The sequence below is a fragment of the Apodemus sylvaticus genome, chromosome 12 (assembly GCF_947179515.1).
Source record: "Apodemus sylvaticus chromosome 12, mApoSyl1.1, whole genome shotgun sequence".
NCBI classification, from domain to species: Eukaryota; Metazoa; Chordata; class Mammalia; order Rodentia; family Muridae; genus Apodemus; species Apodemus sylvaticus.
Window position 1 is genome coordinate 26,152,141 of NC_067483.1, and position 15,749 is coordinate 26,167,889.

The 15,749-nt window shown below is 49.2% G+C and overlaps 1 protein-coding gene across 1 annotated transcript in view; it reads right to left on the reverse strand.

Annotated features, from left to right (window-relative positions):
• The window catches only part of Cfap221 (cilia and flagella associated protein 221), a 79,448-nt gene that overhangs the window by 21,805 nt on the left and 41,894 nt on the right, over window positions 1-15,749 (reverse strand). The window contains exons 7-14 of the mRNA XM_052201188.1: window positions 13,538-13,697; window positions 12,017-12,134; window positions 11,829-11,940; window positions 11,528-11,636; window positions 10,368-10,455; window positions 7,341-7,430; window positions 5,789-5,887; window positions 3,181-3,286 (exon numbers count right to left, since the gene is read on the reverse strand). Coding sequence (XP_052057148.1) covers window positions 3,181-3,286; window positions 5,789-5,887; window positions 7,341-7,430; window positions 10,368-10,455; window positions 11,528-11,636; window positions 11,829-11,940; window positions 12,017-12,134; window positions 13,538-13,697 — 882 coding nt within the window. The remainder of the gene's footprint in view (window positions 1-3,180; window positions 3,287-5,788; window positions 5,888-7,340; window positions 7,431-10,367; window positions 10,456-11,527; window positions 11,637-11,828; window positions 11,941-12,016; window positions 12,135-13,537; window positions 13,698-15,749) is intronic.

Below are 15,749 nucleotides of genomic sequence, written 5' to 3' on the forward strand. Positions count from 1 at the left end.
CATGCACACATATGTACACACACAGAGCACACAGAGAGACAGGACAGACACACACATTGCACAAGAGGGATTAGTTGGAAAGGAGATCTGCAGGAGTTGGGAGAAAAGTGAAAAAGATGTCTGTGGGGTGAATAAAACTAAGAGACAGGTGCGCATATGAAACCGTCACAGTGAATCATTCTTATAGATCATTAATATACACTAATAAGGCCTTAGAAATAATATTCAGATTTATGCCAACTCAAGCATGTGTGTGTGCACATGCACACACACACTCATATACACACACCCATACACACACACACACATATACACACACACATACACACACCCATACACACACCCACACATACACACCCATATACACACACCCCATATACACATACCCATACACACACACCCATACACACACACCCAAACATACACCATATACACACACCCATACACACACACCCACACACATACCCACACACATACCCATATACACACACCCATACACACACACCCAAACATACACCATATACACATATCCATACACACACACCCATACACACACACCCAAACATACACCATATACACATATCCATACACACACACCCATACACACACACCCAAACATACACCATATACACATACCCATACACACACACCCATACACACACACCCAAACATACACCATATACACACACCCATACACACACACCCACACACATACCCACACACATACCCATACACACACACCCATACATACACACACACCCATACACACACACCCATACACACACAATGCATATGTACATTGTTAGTTTCCTGTGCTCTTTGCTTCTCTGTCTCTAATTTTGAAACAATGTCCCATGTAGTCCAGCCTGGCCTTGCACTCACTATGTAGCTAAGGACAACCTTGAACTTCTGATCCTCCTGCCTCCACCTCCCAAATGCTGGGCTTACGGCTGTGTGCCATGTTTATAGAATGTTAGGAATGAGACCCAGGGCTTCATGGATACGAGGCAAGACTCTGCTGAGCAGTCTTCACGTTCTCTTTATTCTTATTTTAACTGACTAACAGATTGTTTTTGAGACTGGGTTTCTCTGTGTAGCCCTGGCTGTTCCAGAACTCCATCTGTAGACCAGGCTGGTTCCTGCTCACACGCCCTCTTGCCTCTGGAGTTCTGGGATTAAAGGTGTGTGCCACCACACCAGGCTTCCTTTAATATTAAAATTTTTACCTCATTTTGCTTTTTAATATACAATTCTTTTACATTTTCATTTTATTTTTAAAAGATTTTATTGTTATTTTTAATTATGTGGACAGGCTTATGCATGAGCGCAGTGTCCAGGAACGCCAGAAGGGGGCGACCACGTCCCCGGCGTTAGAGTTACAGGTGCTTCTCCAGGCCTCCAGACTAAATTCTCACTTAAATTACCTCTCATGAATTTTAACAAAGAGAAAAAAATGGAATTCTAGAGAGCATTTAGAGACAACTGCATGAGATTTTCATGCAAAGTTTACTGTTTTGTTATTTTTTAAAAAAAACTTTCTTTGTCAGAAATTTCAATATTAGAAATTAAATGCTATAGGAAGAATAAAAGAATAATTAAAACATTGAGAAGCATTTTGGGAGGGGAGCAAGGTAGTTTTGTGGAGGGGGGGTGTCCTTACTGCTCGGGGAGATGGCAGAATGCAGGCCTGGAGCAGGGCAGGCCATACGCTGCCTGTGGTCCTGTGTGTGTGAACCGCAGACCGGAGATACATCATCTACAGGAGAAAATTAGGACTTGGCTTTTGGTTCTTGAAAGCACCTTGTGAACCAGAGCACACACACACTCTCTCTCTCTCTCTCTCTCTCTCTCTCTCTCTCTCTCTCTCCTTTTACCTCCCTCCCTCTCTCCTTCTTTCTTTTGATCGAGTGCATGCATGTCTATGTTCATATGGGTACACGTGTAGGTGAAAATATGTAGTGTGTGGGTGTCTGCATGTGGAGGTCATAGATCAACATTGGCTGTCGCTCGCCCAGGCTTGCACCGGTTTGCCTTTTGAGACAGCCCACAGCCTGAAACAACAGCCAGTATGATGCTTAAAGCTTTGTGTGAGATTGACAATCCACTAGATTCAAACCGACTGTCACTCAGCGACTGTAAGTGACAAGTGTCCCCGTGTCTCTGCCAATGAGAAGTAGCAACGGATAAGCGGAGATCAAGCCGAGGCCGGATTTCATGGGGATCACTACTCGGTCTAGGGTAGGTAGACCTTGGCAATGAACTGGATAGGCACCTGGGCCAACGCTGGTGTGGAGATCTAAGGGAGGTGTGAAAATAACCCCCAGAAATTCCCATATCCCCACCCCTAAGGACGTGCAATTGTACACGGTAATTCACACACAGTGAGAGGGAATTAGCAGATGAGGGTAAATCAGGCCTCTCCAAGTGGAGAGATGACTCTGATTTTCCAGGCGGTCCCGATGAAATCCCAGGGTTGGTATAAAAGGTGAGGGGTAGCAGTGGCAGAGGGAGGGGCCAGGAACCAAGGGGAGCAGGCAGCCTTTAGCCACAGCTGGCAAGACGAGGAACCAACCTGCCGAGAGCTTGCTTTCAGACTCCTGATCTGATTTCTAGAAGCTGACTTCCGTGTGCTCATGTGTGCACACACACGTGTATGTCTGTGCACCTCATGAGGAGGTTGGAGGACCGCCTTGGGTATCAGTCTCCAGGTGCTTTCTACCTCTTGCTTGTGATAGGACCGGCCATTGGCCTGGAATGGCACCAAACAGGCTAGGCTAGCTGGCAGGGAGCTTCTCGGGACCGTGCTGTCTCTGCCTCCCAACTCACTGTCACAGGGAAGACTGGACCTAGACTTTTGTTGGTTTCCAGGGTTGAACTCCGGTCCTCACAGTTTCCAGGCGGGTGCTCTGCTGACCAAGCCATTGTCCCATCCCTGAATCTGTGTAATGCTGAGCGGCGAGGTTGGTATCAGCTTGTTATAATGGCACCAGGGAACCGATGTGTGGGATCTGCTGTCGCCAGAGCTGGAGCTCTGACCCAGTAGAGACGTGAGGGGGAGTATCTGGCTGCCGCCACACCTCTACCTCATGCTGAGCACCATCCCCACTCTGGACCTGTGCTTCAAGCAGAGACCTCAGGCTCTGAGAGGCCACGGTTCCCAGCACCCCAGGGCGTGTTTACCTTGGATCAGGGTTCGCTTGACTTGGACAAGCTTTCTTAGGATGCCTTCTTTGTCCATTCCACGGATGGCTCCCAGCATAATGAGCAGCCTTCGCTCAAGCATGATCTGCAGTGGGAAAGAACGGCTTCAGGTTAGGGGTTGGTGCGTGGTTCTCTTGGCGGTGGTGAGGCGAGCGGCTTGGCTCCGGCAGGCTTTCCTAGCTGGGATGCTCCGTGCGATGGAACTGCACCTCTAGAAGTGAGTCAACACTTGAACCTTCCTTTGCCTTCAGTTGTGACTGCTTCAGGCATTTTGTCACAGTAGAAAGCTGAATAGCACCAAGACACGTCTTAATCATCATCGCTCTCCCTTGCTTGAGTATGGCCTTGTCTTCTGGGGGAGCCACGCACAAAAGGAGAGACCTGCAGGTGGTGTAAGATGACAGAGGGGCTGGGCACATCCTTTGGTGTCAAAGCTCAGAAGGGTTGTTCTTTTTGAGACAGGCAGACTCCAGTTGGGAAGGACAGGGGTGAGCCGTAGAGGGAAACAGGGGAGTGATTCAGTCATAGAGGAGGACTCGAAACACAGGTCCACAGTGGGGATGATGTTCTAGGACTGCTACAGCATGAGGCAGAGGTGTGGCGGCAGCCAGACGCTCTACCTCACTGTGTCAGAGCTCCAGAAGGTCATTCTTCCTCCCTCCCCATGTTTCTGTTTTGTGTGGTGCAGTATATCTATGTGCACGTGCACATGTGTGTGCAGTATATCTATGTGCACATATACATGTGTGCACAGTATATCTATGTGCACGTGCACATGTGTGCGCAGTTTATCTATGTGCACGTGCACATGTGTGTGCAGTATATCTATGTGCACGTGTACATGTGTGTGTTGTTTATCTATGTGCACATGCACATGTGTGCAGTATATCTATGTGCACATGCACATGTGTGTGGTACATCTATGTGCACGTGCACATGTGTGTGCTGTTTATCTATGTACACATGCTCATGAGTGCAGTATATCTATGTGCACATGCACATGTGTGGTAAATCTATGTGCACGTGCACATGTGTGTGCAGAATATGTGTGCACGTGCACATGTGTGTGCAGGCATATGTGTACTCGGGAAGACAAGAGTCAATACTGGGTCTCATCCTTAATTACATCTCCACCTTATTTTTCGAGACAGGATCTCTCCATGAACCCAGAGCTCGTAGATTTGGCTAGGGCGGCTGGCCATGGAGTCCCAGGGCCCTCCTGTTTCGGCCTCCCTAATATTCCTAATAGGGTCACAGGGCAGGCCACAGCACCTGACTTTTTACACAGGGGGAAGGATCTGGCCTCACGTTTACATGATAAATGCTTCCTGGAGGATGGGTATGAGGGAGACCCATGGTGGGCAGTGACTTGTAGGGAAAGCAGTGAGCCTGATATCACCTCTGAGAGTCCCCATTCTCCATCGAAACCATTTCCTCCAAATCCCATAGCTCTGGAGTCATTGTATGAGCCCCAGCAATTCCCCTCCTAGGTGTGAATACTCTGGAGAGTAGAGACCCACGTGCCCACTAGCTCGTGGAGGAATGTTTATAGCAGCATTGCTAGGAAGGGCCAAGTGGTAAAAATTGCTGAGATGCCCATTAGTACAAGAACAGATGAAAGAACAAATCAAAGCCTGGTTTATCCAAACAGTGGAATATTACACAGTAATGAAAAAGAGTGAAGTGCTCATTATGATACCAGGGAACTTGGAGATAAGAGAAAGGAGTCAGTTACAAAAAACCATATAACATGTGATCCCATTTCATGGAATGACCAGAAGAGCCAGGTCTATAGGGACGGAATGTAGATGTGGTGGCTGCCAGGAACCTGGGAAGGAGGGGGTGGGTAGGGACTGCTAAGTTCCTTTCTGCATAAGAAAAGATGTTTTGAAACTAGGTAGCAGACGGGTGTAGCCCAGGCTGTCCAGTCTGTTCACAGAGCGGATGCCTGAATTTCACCAAGCCCTGAGTTCCAACCATAACACACTTAAACCTGGTGTGGTGGTGCACACCGGAAATCCTAACATTCAGGGCGCAGGCAGGAGGATTCGTGAGTTCAAAGCCTCCCCCTAGGGTATAGACCCTGACCAAATCAAAAACAGAAGTAAAAGTCACATAGCAATGGCGGCTGTCTGGATATGTGACTATACTAAAACCTTACTGTCTTGGTTAGCTTTAAGTCCCACGTTGCTGAGAAGGTAGTCTGAGGGGGGGGGGGATTCCCCAGATCAGACTCATCCATAGACAGATCTGTGGAAGACGATCTTGACGTTTAGTGGCTGCAAGAAGACCTGTCCCATGGCTGATTGCGAGCCCGAGCAGCGTTTCGCCATGGCTTCTGCTTCAGTTCCTGCCCTGGCTCCCTTCCTGATGGACGGTGATGTGGAAGTGTCAGTCAGATAAACCCTTTCCTCCTCCGAGCTGCTTGTGGTCAGTGTTCTACCACAGAGCGACTGGAAGGAAAGGGACTAGTGCACTTACTCCACGGGACACTGATTTTCGGAAGTGATTTTTATGCTGTGTGAACGGCATCTCTAATGGTCTCTTCCCCCTGCCGGTAATTGCACGGTCCAGAGGTGAGGGCTACCTTGCGTGCTGCTTGCTGAAACCGTCGTTGTGCCCGGTGTCTGCTCAGCCACATGTTATTCACGAGTGGGTCAAAATTAGGATGAAATTCCTGGATTTTCTGTAAATATAAAAACATGGGCACACCTTATATTCAAATACAAGCTCTTTGGCATGAGTATTTAATAAAGGCTTTTGAGTTTGACCTCTGGCTGGGTATGGTAGTGCGTGTCTAGAATACCAGCAACTCAGGAGGCTAAGGCAGGGGCATCTTGAGTCTGAGCCTACTTAGCAAGATGTTTACCAAAACAAGCAAAAACAGGGGCAGCAAGTGGCTCAGAGAAGGAAATCGGTTGCCGCCCTGCCTGATGACCTGAGTCCAGTCTCTGCCATTTTGGTGCTGGCAATTCAGTCTTGGCCTTCCAACCGAGAACAGCGAATGCTCTCAGCCCAGCCAGCTCTGGCCTCTGCTGCATTTTCTGAGACAGTCTCCTGCTCAGAGTGGAGCTCGCTGACTTCAATAGACTGTCTCTGGATCCCCAGAGCCGGGGCTATAGGTACATCTGACTTTTATCTGTGGGTGTTGGGACTGAACTCAGGTCTTCAAGCTTGCCGGGCAAGCACTTTACCAACCAAGACATCTATCTCCCCAGACCATAATGATAAGTTTTGACATTTTATTTGCAATTTTGTAGTGTCCTAGTTAGCTTTAGCTTGCCTAGAGTTATCTGAGAAGACAGTCTCAGCTGAGGAATGTCCTAGCTCAGACTGGCTTGTGGGCAGGGGTATGTGAGTATGGGGACTTGTCTTGATTTGATAGGAGGGTCTGGTCCACTGTGGGCAGCACCATTCCTAAACAGGTGGCCTGGGGTTGTTTAGGAAAGCTAGCTGGGTGTGAGCCTGCCTGTGAGCCAGCTAGGACACGCCCTCTTCCCTGGGGTCTGATGAAAGGCTTTGGCTGTGAAGTGAGCTTGTGGTCAGAGGTAATGCTTGTGGGGAACAGTACGCAGGCTGACTTTGGGCTCCTGCTTTGAATCCTTTCAATGATCGAGTGTGATTGATCAAAAGCTGTGAGTAAATAAAACCTTCACTCCCCTAAATTACTTTTTAAATTAAAAAACAAAAACAAAAACAAGGGCTGGAGAGGTGGCCCAGTGATTAGGAGCACCGGCTGTTCTTCCAGAGGACCTGCGCTCAAGTCCCAGCACCCACAGGGCAGCTCTAACTCCAGGTCCACGGAATCTGACACTCTCACTACACATCTGTGTGTGGTTGTGTGCTACTGGGAGTGAGGGGCCGGGGAAGGTCAGGAGAGCATCTGATACCCTGGAGCTGGAGTTAGGAGGTGGGACTTGAGTCCGCCCAGTCATGGGGCCACCTCTCCAGGTTCCTTACGCTACTTTTAGTCAGAAAGGAAACCAAGACAAACAGTAAAATGACACTCTGAAAACACAAGTAAATGAAAACCAACCACTCCCTGCGACGAAGGAACTTCTGCAGTACTTGTTGGTGTCTTTGGAAACAGTCAAACCACTGCCACTTAATTTGATTCCAAATGAAGAGAAGCCACCCACCTCCTCCAAGTCCCGGACGATGCGCTTGTTGCTTCGCTCAGTCTGGAGTCGCTGAAGCTCCTCCCCTTTCACAGGGTCGCCTCTGTTTTGCTAGATTTTTATATTAGTGACACACTAAAGTCAAAAACAAATGCATGAAACTTTCTCTTTACAGCTTGTAGAAACCTGCTGGACAGTGGGGTCACCCTGCCACAGAGTGCTGACAGGATGAAGTGTCCACTCTCCTTATTGTTCAGACATGGGGAAATCATGTAACGACAGAGACTCTCATGTAGCCCAGGCTAGCCTGACACTCACTTTGTGTCTGGGGATACCCCTGAACTTCTGAACCTCCTGCTTCTACCTCACAGAGTATCCCAGGATAGGTAGGAATCAGTCTCCCTTGGTGCTCTCCAAAACACCATAAGGCTTTCTTTTTCTTTTCCTTTTCCTTTTTCTTTTTCTCTTTCTTTTTCTTTTTCTCTTTTTCTTTTCCCTCCCCTTCCCTCCCCTTCCCTCCCTTCCTCTCTCCTTTCCTCTCCTTTTTCCTTTCCTTTTTCCTTTTTCCTTTTTCCTTTTTCCTTTTCCCTTTTTTTCCCTTTTCCCTTTTTTTCCCTTTTCCCTTTTTTCCCTTTTCCCTTTTTTCCCTTTTCCCTTTTTCCCCTTTTCCCTTTTTTTCCCTTTTCCCTTTTTTCCCTTTTCCCTTTTTCCCTTTTCCCTTTTTTCCCTTTTTTTCCCTTTTTCCCTTTTTTTCCCTTTCCCCTTTTTTCCCTTTTTTCCCTTTTCCCTTTTTCCCTTTTCCCTTTTTTCCCTTTTCCCTTTTTTTCCTTTTCCCTTTTTTTCCCTTTTCCCTTTTTTTCCCTTTTCCCTTTTTCCCCTTTTCCCTTTTTTTCCCTTTTCCCTTTTTTTCCCTTTTCCCTTTTTTTCCTTTCCCCTTTTTTCCCCTTTCCCCTTTTTTCCCCTTTCCCCTTTTTTCCCCTTTCCCCTTTTTTCCCCTTTCCCCTTTTTTCTCCTTTCCCCTTTCCCCCCTTCCCCCCCTTTCCCCCCTTTTCCCCCCTTTTCCCCCCCCTTTCCCCCCTTTTCCCCCCTTCCCCCCCCTTTTTTCCCCGCTTTTCCCCGCTTTTCCCCCGCCTTTTCCCCTGCTTTTCCCCCCTTTTCCCCCCCCTTTTCCCCCTTTTTCCCCCTTTTCCCCCTTTTCCCCCTTTTCCCCCTTTTCCCCCTTCCCCCTTCTCCCTTCCCCCTTCCCCCTTCCCCCTTCCTTCCCCCTTCCCCCTTCTCCCTTCCCCCTTCCCCCTTCCCCCTTCCCCCTTCCCTTCCTTTCCTTTCCTTTCCTTTTTCCTAACCACTTGATTGCAGGTCCTACAGTGTGAACTTTATATGACATCATATGGTAATGCCTAAAAGGCTGGCCACAGGGGCTGGAGAGGTGGCTTAGCATTGAGTGGTGACTGTGTTTGCAGAGGAGTGAGTTCAGTTCCTACCGCTGTATTGATTGGCTCACAACTGTTTGGAGATCCAGCTGGGATCACCTGCCTCCCGCTCCCCCTCTCAGGCACCCCATTCACAAGTGCATGCTCACATGCATGTATCCCCCCCTCTGCAGGGGCCCCACTCACAGGTCCTCCCCCCCTCTGCAGGGGCCCCACTCACAGGTCCTCTCCCCCTCTGCAGGCACCCCACTCACAGGTCCTCCCCCCCTGCAGGCACCCCACTCACAGGTGCATGCTCACACGCATGTATCCCCCCCTCTGCAGGCACCCTGCTCACAGGTCCTCCCCCCCCTCTGCAGGCACCCCATTCACAGGTCCTCCCCCCCTCTGCAGGCACCCCATTCACAGGTCCTCCCCCCCCTCTGCAGGCACCCTGCTCACAGGTCCTCCCCCCCTCTGCAGGCACCCCATTCACAGGTCCTCCCCCCCTCTGCAGGCACCCCATTCACAGGTCCTCCCCCCCTGCAGGTACCCCACTCACAGGTCCTCCCCCCCCTCTGCAGGCACCCCATTCACAGGTCCTCCCCCCCTCTGCAGGCACCCCACTCACAGGTCCTCCCCCCCTCTGCAGGCACCCCACTCACAGGTCCTCCCCCCCTCTGCAGGCACCCCATTCACAGGTCCTCCCCCCCTGCAGGTACCCCACTCACAGGTCCTCCCCCCCTCTGCAGGCACCCCATTCACAGGTCCTCCCCCCCTCTGCAGGCACCCCACTCACAGGTCCTCCCCCCCTCTGCAGGCACCCCACTCACAGGTCCTCCCCCCTGCAGGCACCCCGCTCACAGGTGCATGCTCACACGCATGTATCTCCCCCTCTGCAGGCACCCCACTCACAGGTCCTCCCCCCCTGCAGGCACCCCGCTCACAGGTGCATGCTCACACACATGTACATACGGATACAGATAAGGCACATCTTTAACAAATAAAAGTCCTCATCCTTCCTACTCACTGAGACCCTGTAGTTCACACTATTAAGCTTTGCTGGGTTTTGGAGGGGTGAGTAGGGGGTTGCGGGGGTGGGGGTGGGGGTGGGGAGGTCCCCTATCATTCAGATGCCAGTGCCTCAACCCTAGCTCCTCAGCTTGTGACTATATGTGGCATCCAGCTCGGGGTGACTCCTAACAGCAGTTGGGGGCCTCTCGTTTTGATTCTCTGGAGACCACAAGTACAGCTCACATCCAACCACTGGCTGAGTCTTGTCATCTCCTTGGACTGCAAGTTTCTTTCTCTCTCTCTCTCTGTTTGTCTCTCTTTGTGTATCTCTCTGTCTCTGTCTCTCTCCATCTCTCTGTCTCTGTCTGTCTCTGTGTCTCTGTCTCCCTCCCTCTCCTTCTCTCCCTCACTCCCTGTCTCTCTCTGCTTGTCTCTCTCCCTCACTTCTCTGTCTCTTCCTCTCCCCCACCACCCCCCCACCCCCATTCTGGGCAAGTGCTGTGCCACTCTGCGTCACTCCTCGCCTTTCCCTGCATCGTCTTTCTCCTGCTTTGGCCTCTTGTATGCAACAGGAGTTGGAAAGATTTAGCAAACCAAATGCGATCATGGTGGCAGCCGCTCTGACCTTGTACTTCTCCCGCGCTTTCTGCCGCTCCTCATTGATCTCTCTTTTAAACCTATAAGTTGTGTGCTCTTTCCCAAGGTGCACCTGCCTGTGAGAACAAAAGCCGACTTCCAGAAGACATCCACAAGCATCGTCTTTGCAATGAGTGTCTTAGCGAGATTCTATAATCAAGAAGGGGTGGGGAGAAACTGGAGGGAACCTCTGGGGTGAATAATAGGTCCCGTGAAATGAAGTTTATCATTTAGCGATTGATGCTAGAATACTTATGGATTAATAAAACAAGGGTCAGAGAGAGAGTTCATTCAGCGAAGTATTTGCTTTGCAAGCACGACGGCCTGAGTTCAATGCCCAGCAGGAGCCTGGTACAAACTGTCAGGAGTGGCCGTATGCTCTCTTTGCCTTAGCACTGTGCAGGTACAGACAAGCCATCCCAGGACAGCCAGCCTAGCCTGCTGGGTGAGCTCCAGGCCAGCAAGAGGCCCTGTCTCAAGGAAAAGGCTGGCTAGACAGCTCAGTGTTTAAGAGGACGGGATGTTCTTCCGGAGGACCCAGGTTCAGCTAGTGGCCCGACATGGCGGCTCACAAGGGACTGTACCTCCAGCATTAGAGGATCCAATGCACTCTTCCAGGATAAAACAGTGGAGCATATGCATCCCACTCTTACTGAAGCTAAACACATAGTGAGGCTCCTGGGGATCTCTAGCTTAATATAAAAAGAATTTATATTTATTTAACCCCAGAAAGACAAGAGTGCTCCCATCGGAACATCTCTTGTCAAGTCTGCCCCCGGCTGCTACTTCCCACAGCATGGGGGCTCGCAGGAAGGTGAGGGGTCATGGGGTGTGATGTGGGCCCCTGAGTCACCCCAGGTCTGTCTGGAGATGGGGACTAGGGCAGCGGGAAGGAAGCGGGCCACACACCCACCGTTCACGGTTGCTCTGCCCTGTTTGTGCATGTGAAGGAAACAAGATGTCTTGGTTATTAATTTATGCCCAATGGCCACCCATTCTGAGACAGGAACACTGGCTGAGGAGAAGGAGTAATCTAATTCATCGAGAGAGTTTATCAATAATTGTGTGTTATTGTGTCTCCTGCGTCAAAGGCTATCCCATAAAAGCAGTCAACCTGTCACTTGATACAAATTATCCCTCCATATTTACCACTTAAGATGGTTCTCGATCTCTGTCAGGATGTCCTGTCTGACTTTCTGTTCGAAGATCGCCTCCTTCATCTGTCTGGTTTTGGAGATTTCATCACCTTGGTCCAGGACTGGAGGCAGGAACGAGCGGAGATCATGGCCGTAATCAGATCAGTCATTTGCCCAGACGAACACAAGTTTCTAACCATGTCACCTAACAGACATCTAACTGAGTTTTGTTCATTAATAATAAATGTTGCTGGACACATTTCTTTCTTACTCTGCCCCAGGGACTGGTTTAGGGCAGGGCTAATGACTATTACCTTGTTTTAATTCCTTAATCTTCAGTTTTCCGGGTTCCTGGTTTAGGACAGTAGCCACGGCGAATGGATTTGATAGATCGACTGGAAACCGCAGGTCCTGATAATCGATTTCCTGAGGACCCAATTGGGAGGGAAATGAGTTTCTTTTTTCCCTTCCCATTACACCGGGGGTGCACCCAACCCCTTACCTTCAACTTCGGAGGTTTTGCCTTTGCCGGAGCTGGGTAAAATTGCACATACGCTGTTTTTTCTATAGGAACATTTACTTTCTTAGAACGAGTATTTAATCTTTTAAACTCTTCTAATCTAAAGTTTAAAACAGATGTTTAATTAGTGTATGATCCAATGGTTCGAGGTTTGTTATAAACATTTATTTTTAGTTTTGATTGTGCTGTCATGTTGTCTGTATACCTGGTGAGGCCAAAAGAGGGTGTCTGATCCCCTGGGGTCAGAGTTCAGACAGTTGTGAGCTGCCGTGTGGTGCTGGGAACTGAACCCAGGTGCTCTGCCGGAACTGCTACTGCTCTTAGCCATTGAGCCGTCGCTATACCCTTGTAGCTCAAGGATTTTGTTATTGTATTTTTTCTGATAAAACTATTACTTGTGGAGCAATAGTATAACTAAGAGAAAAGTAAATTTGTGTGTCCATGAAAATAAATTTCATATCGGTATATTAACATGTAGGTATATATGCATATATGTATGTGTGTACACATATACACACCAGTGGTTGCTTTGCCTCCCACGAACCCTTTAAAATGATATATGTATTTATTGTGTGAGTGTGTGCCTGCGTGCCTATATGTCTGTGTGTGTTTGTGTCTGCATGTCTGGGTGTACCATGACACATGCGGAGGTTAGAGGACAATAACTGTCTCCTCGCTTTGTAGATCATCCCAGGTATGAAACTGAGGTCGCCTCAGCAGCAGTCTCTGCCTGCTCTCATTAGCATTTCTCATGAATATGTAAATGAAAAAACAACAGGCTAAGGAATGCTCTCCTGGTTTACTGTAATTGGTTTCTAGGCTGTAGCTCTTCAACAACCCAAGCTGATTAATTTAGAAACCAACCATTACTTTAATTTATTTTCCCAGTTAAAGCATGACTGCGCCCTTAGAAAAACAGACAGAACACCTTCCTCTATGCTCTAAAGCCTTTTGTGTAGACTCTCTTCGTAATAGAAATGCTGTTTTCCTAGTGTTGGGTTGACCCTGGAGCCACATGCATGCCAGACAAGTGGTCAATGACTGACCCGCCGTACTCCCAGCTTTAAAAACAAGAACAGAGAGAAATTGGAAAAGAAAACTCGAATATTTATTTTTTAAAAGGCAACTTCTTGCTATGTAGTTCAGGCTAGCTTTGAACTCAGGATCTTTCTGCCTCTGCCTCTGCCTTTGCCTCTGCCTCTTCAGTGATGGGATTACAAGTGTGTACCACAATGCCCAGAACTGGACTGTACTTAGTTTGTGATGAAGTGTTAACAAAAAAGTTGGGGTCAGGGCTGTGGCTGTGGCTGTGGCTGAGTCTGTAGAGGGCTGGATTCCATCCCTAGCACCATATAAACTGGATGTGTGGGTGCATGTCTATGACCCCAGCGTTCTGGAGGTGGAGGCAGGCAGACTGTCAGGTCATCTTGGTTCCATAATGAGTCTGAGGCCAGCCTGGGCTACATGATAGAAAGAGAAACACAGTGAAGAAGCCATACATACGGTAAGGCCGTGTTGGGGTAGCAGGTTCCAGTGAAGACACATTCGTATGGCTGAGAGTTGAACTGGGAGATCCACAATTGAATTTTTATTTGCGCCATCCCATACTGGATGGGTGTGAACTTGACAGTTACTCTTGCCTTCCCGTTAGCTGGAATTATTCCTGTAAGGAGAGATAGATAGATAGATAGATAGATAGATAGATAGATAGATAGATAGAGATTTCTCATTTCTGTGACATAATGCCTGACAGGAGCAACTTCATGGGGGAAGAGTTTACTCTGGCTCCCAGATCAAGGGCGCAGTCCATCATGGCGGCGAAGGCACAGCAGCAGGAGCCTGAGGCGGCTGCTCGATCAAGTCCACACTCAGGGGGCAGAGAGGCGGATGTTGAGGCTCAGCTCACTGTCTCCTCTTTAGTTTGTCTCGGACCCCAGGCCATGGGATGGAGCTTCCCATGTGCAGGGTTGAGCTTCTCACCTCGAACCTGTGCCCTGCCCAGAAGTTCTTTGTCCCTCTGGCATTGCCAGGTAAGACGAACCACCACAGAGGTGAGCTCTGCCCAGCGAGGGCAGGGGAGGAGGCAGCACAGAGCCCACTGTCCCAGCACACCACGGGCGTGCCTCTGCTCTTGATACAACCTCTTCCTTAACTACACAGGGCTCAGCTCCTAAGTGCTGGCACAGACCTTGCTTATCAGTGACTACTGGAATTCTTACCAATGATTGTCTGATCGTGTAGTTACACAGATGTGGACAAACCCTACTACATCAGTGCCTCAAATATAAATCCACAGAATACCGACCCTAGAGAGAATGGGGTTGGAATGCAATGTCAGAGCTGGGAGCAAGATGGAAAATAGGAAAACAGCTAGAATTTTGGTCCAGACAGTTCAGTACCGGGCTTTTCTATAACTTTATCCTTTCTTCTCAAATCACCCTTCCTTCCTCCTTTTCTTTCTTCCTTCCTTCCCTTTCTTTTTTTCAGCATTGGGGCTAGAGCCCAAGGCCTTATCCACACTTGGCAAGTGCTCTATCAGGAAGCTACACCCCAGCCCTCTCCTTTCAAATCTGTCTGATGAACCACCAAGCAGCACACTGTGCCATATTCCCCCTTGGTATCTCTTGTGCCATCTGGACGTAGAGCACTGTGTGTTCCAGGGGTCATCAGGGTCACAGCCTGGACCTTCGAAGCCCTAAGCAGTCAGGCTGTGTCACTCAGGAACTCAGTTAAAGAGACAAAATGATAGTGAGAAACAGAAGAGATGCGGTCAGTGCACTCACACTGCGAAGGAGAATGACGAGATGCGATGGTCCCTCCAAGTCCACCCATGTGGCCCTGATGTGATGTTCAGGTTTAAACAGAGGGCAAGATCCGGCATGGCTAAGATGTCCTGGCCAAGGTGTGGTCCTGCCCATCCCTGACCCAGCTGTGGCTCAGCCCAGTCCCTCCTGTAAGGCGATCTGACAGATTGTCAGCACTGTGTAATCAATCTCTCTGTGGGTTCTATTGAATGGGACCTTCCAGAGAAACTGCAAGCACCCCAGGCGAACAGCAGCTCACACTCTTTTATACACCCGAACTCCTTCTCTGGTGCTTTAAAAACAGGCAGTTATAGTCTAGAAGGGAAGCAGAGACATCTTTAGCGGTGTAGCCACTGGTAAGGTGCCCAGGCTCTGGGAAACAGTCCCTCATCCACACTAACTCATGAGGGTAAGCGACCCTCATGAAGCATATTGAGACACACAGACGTGAAAGTAGATGGGCAGCTAGCTGGGAAGAGCAAGGAGATCAATAAGAATGGTTGAGGGACAAGGGGGAGTCGTAGGGGTGAATGTGACAGAAAGCTGGTACAAGCATGTATGGAAATGCCACCCCAAACCATTATATTATATAAACAATACAGAAGACTGTGGGGGGGGGGTGGATCTGTGAGTAAAAAGCTTGCTGCACAAGCATGCGGGTCTGAGATGGGATCCCCAACACCCACGTATGTAAAAGCCAGACAAGGTGAACATGTCTGTAACCCCAGCACGGGGACGGGAGGAGACAGGTGGACCCCTGGAGCTCCCTGGCCAGCCTAGCTGAAACAGTGAGGGAGTCTACTTCAAAAGGTAAGGCAGAGGAACAATTAAATTAGAGCTCATACACACACACACACACACACACACACACACACATACACACACACACATACATGCAACATGCACATACA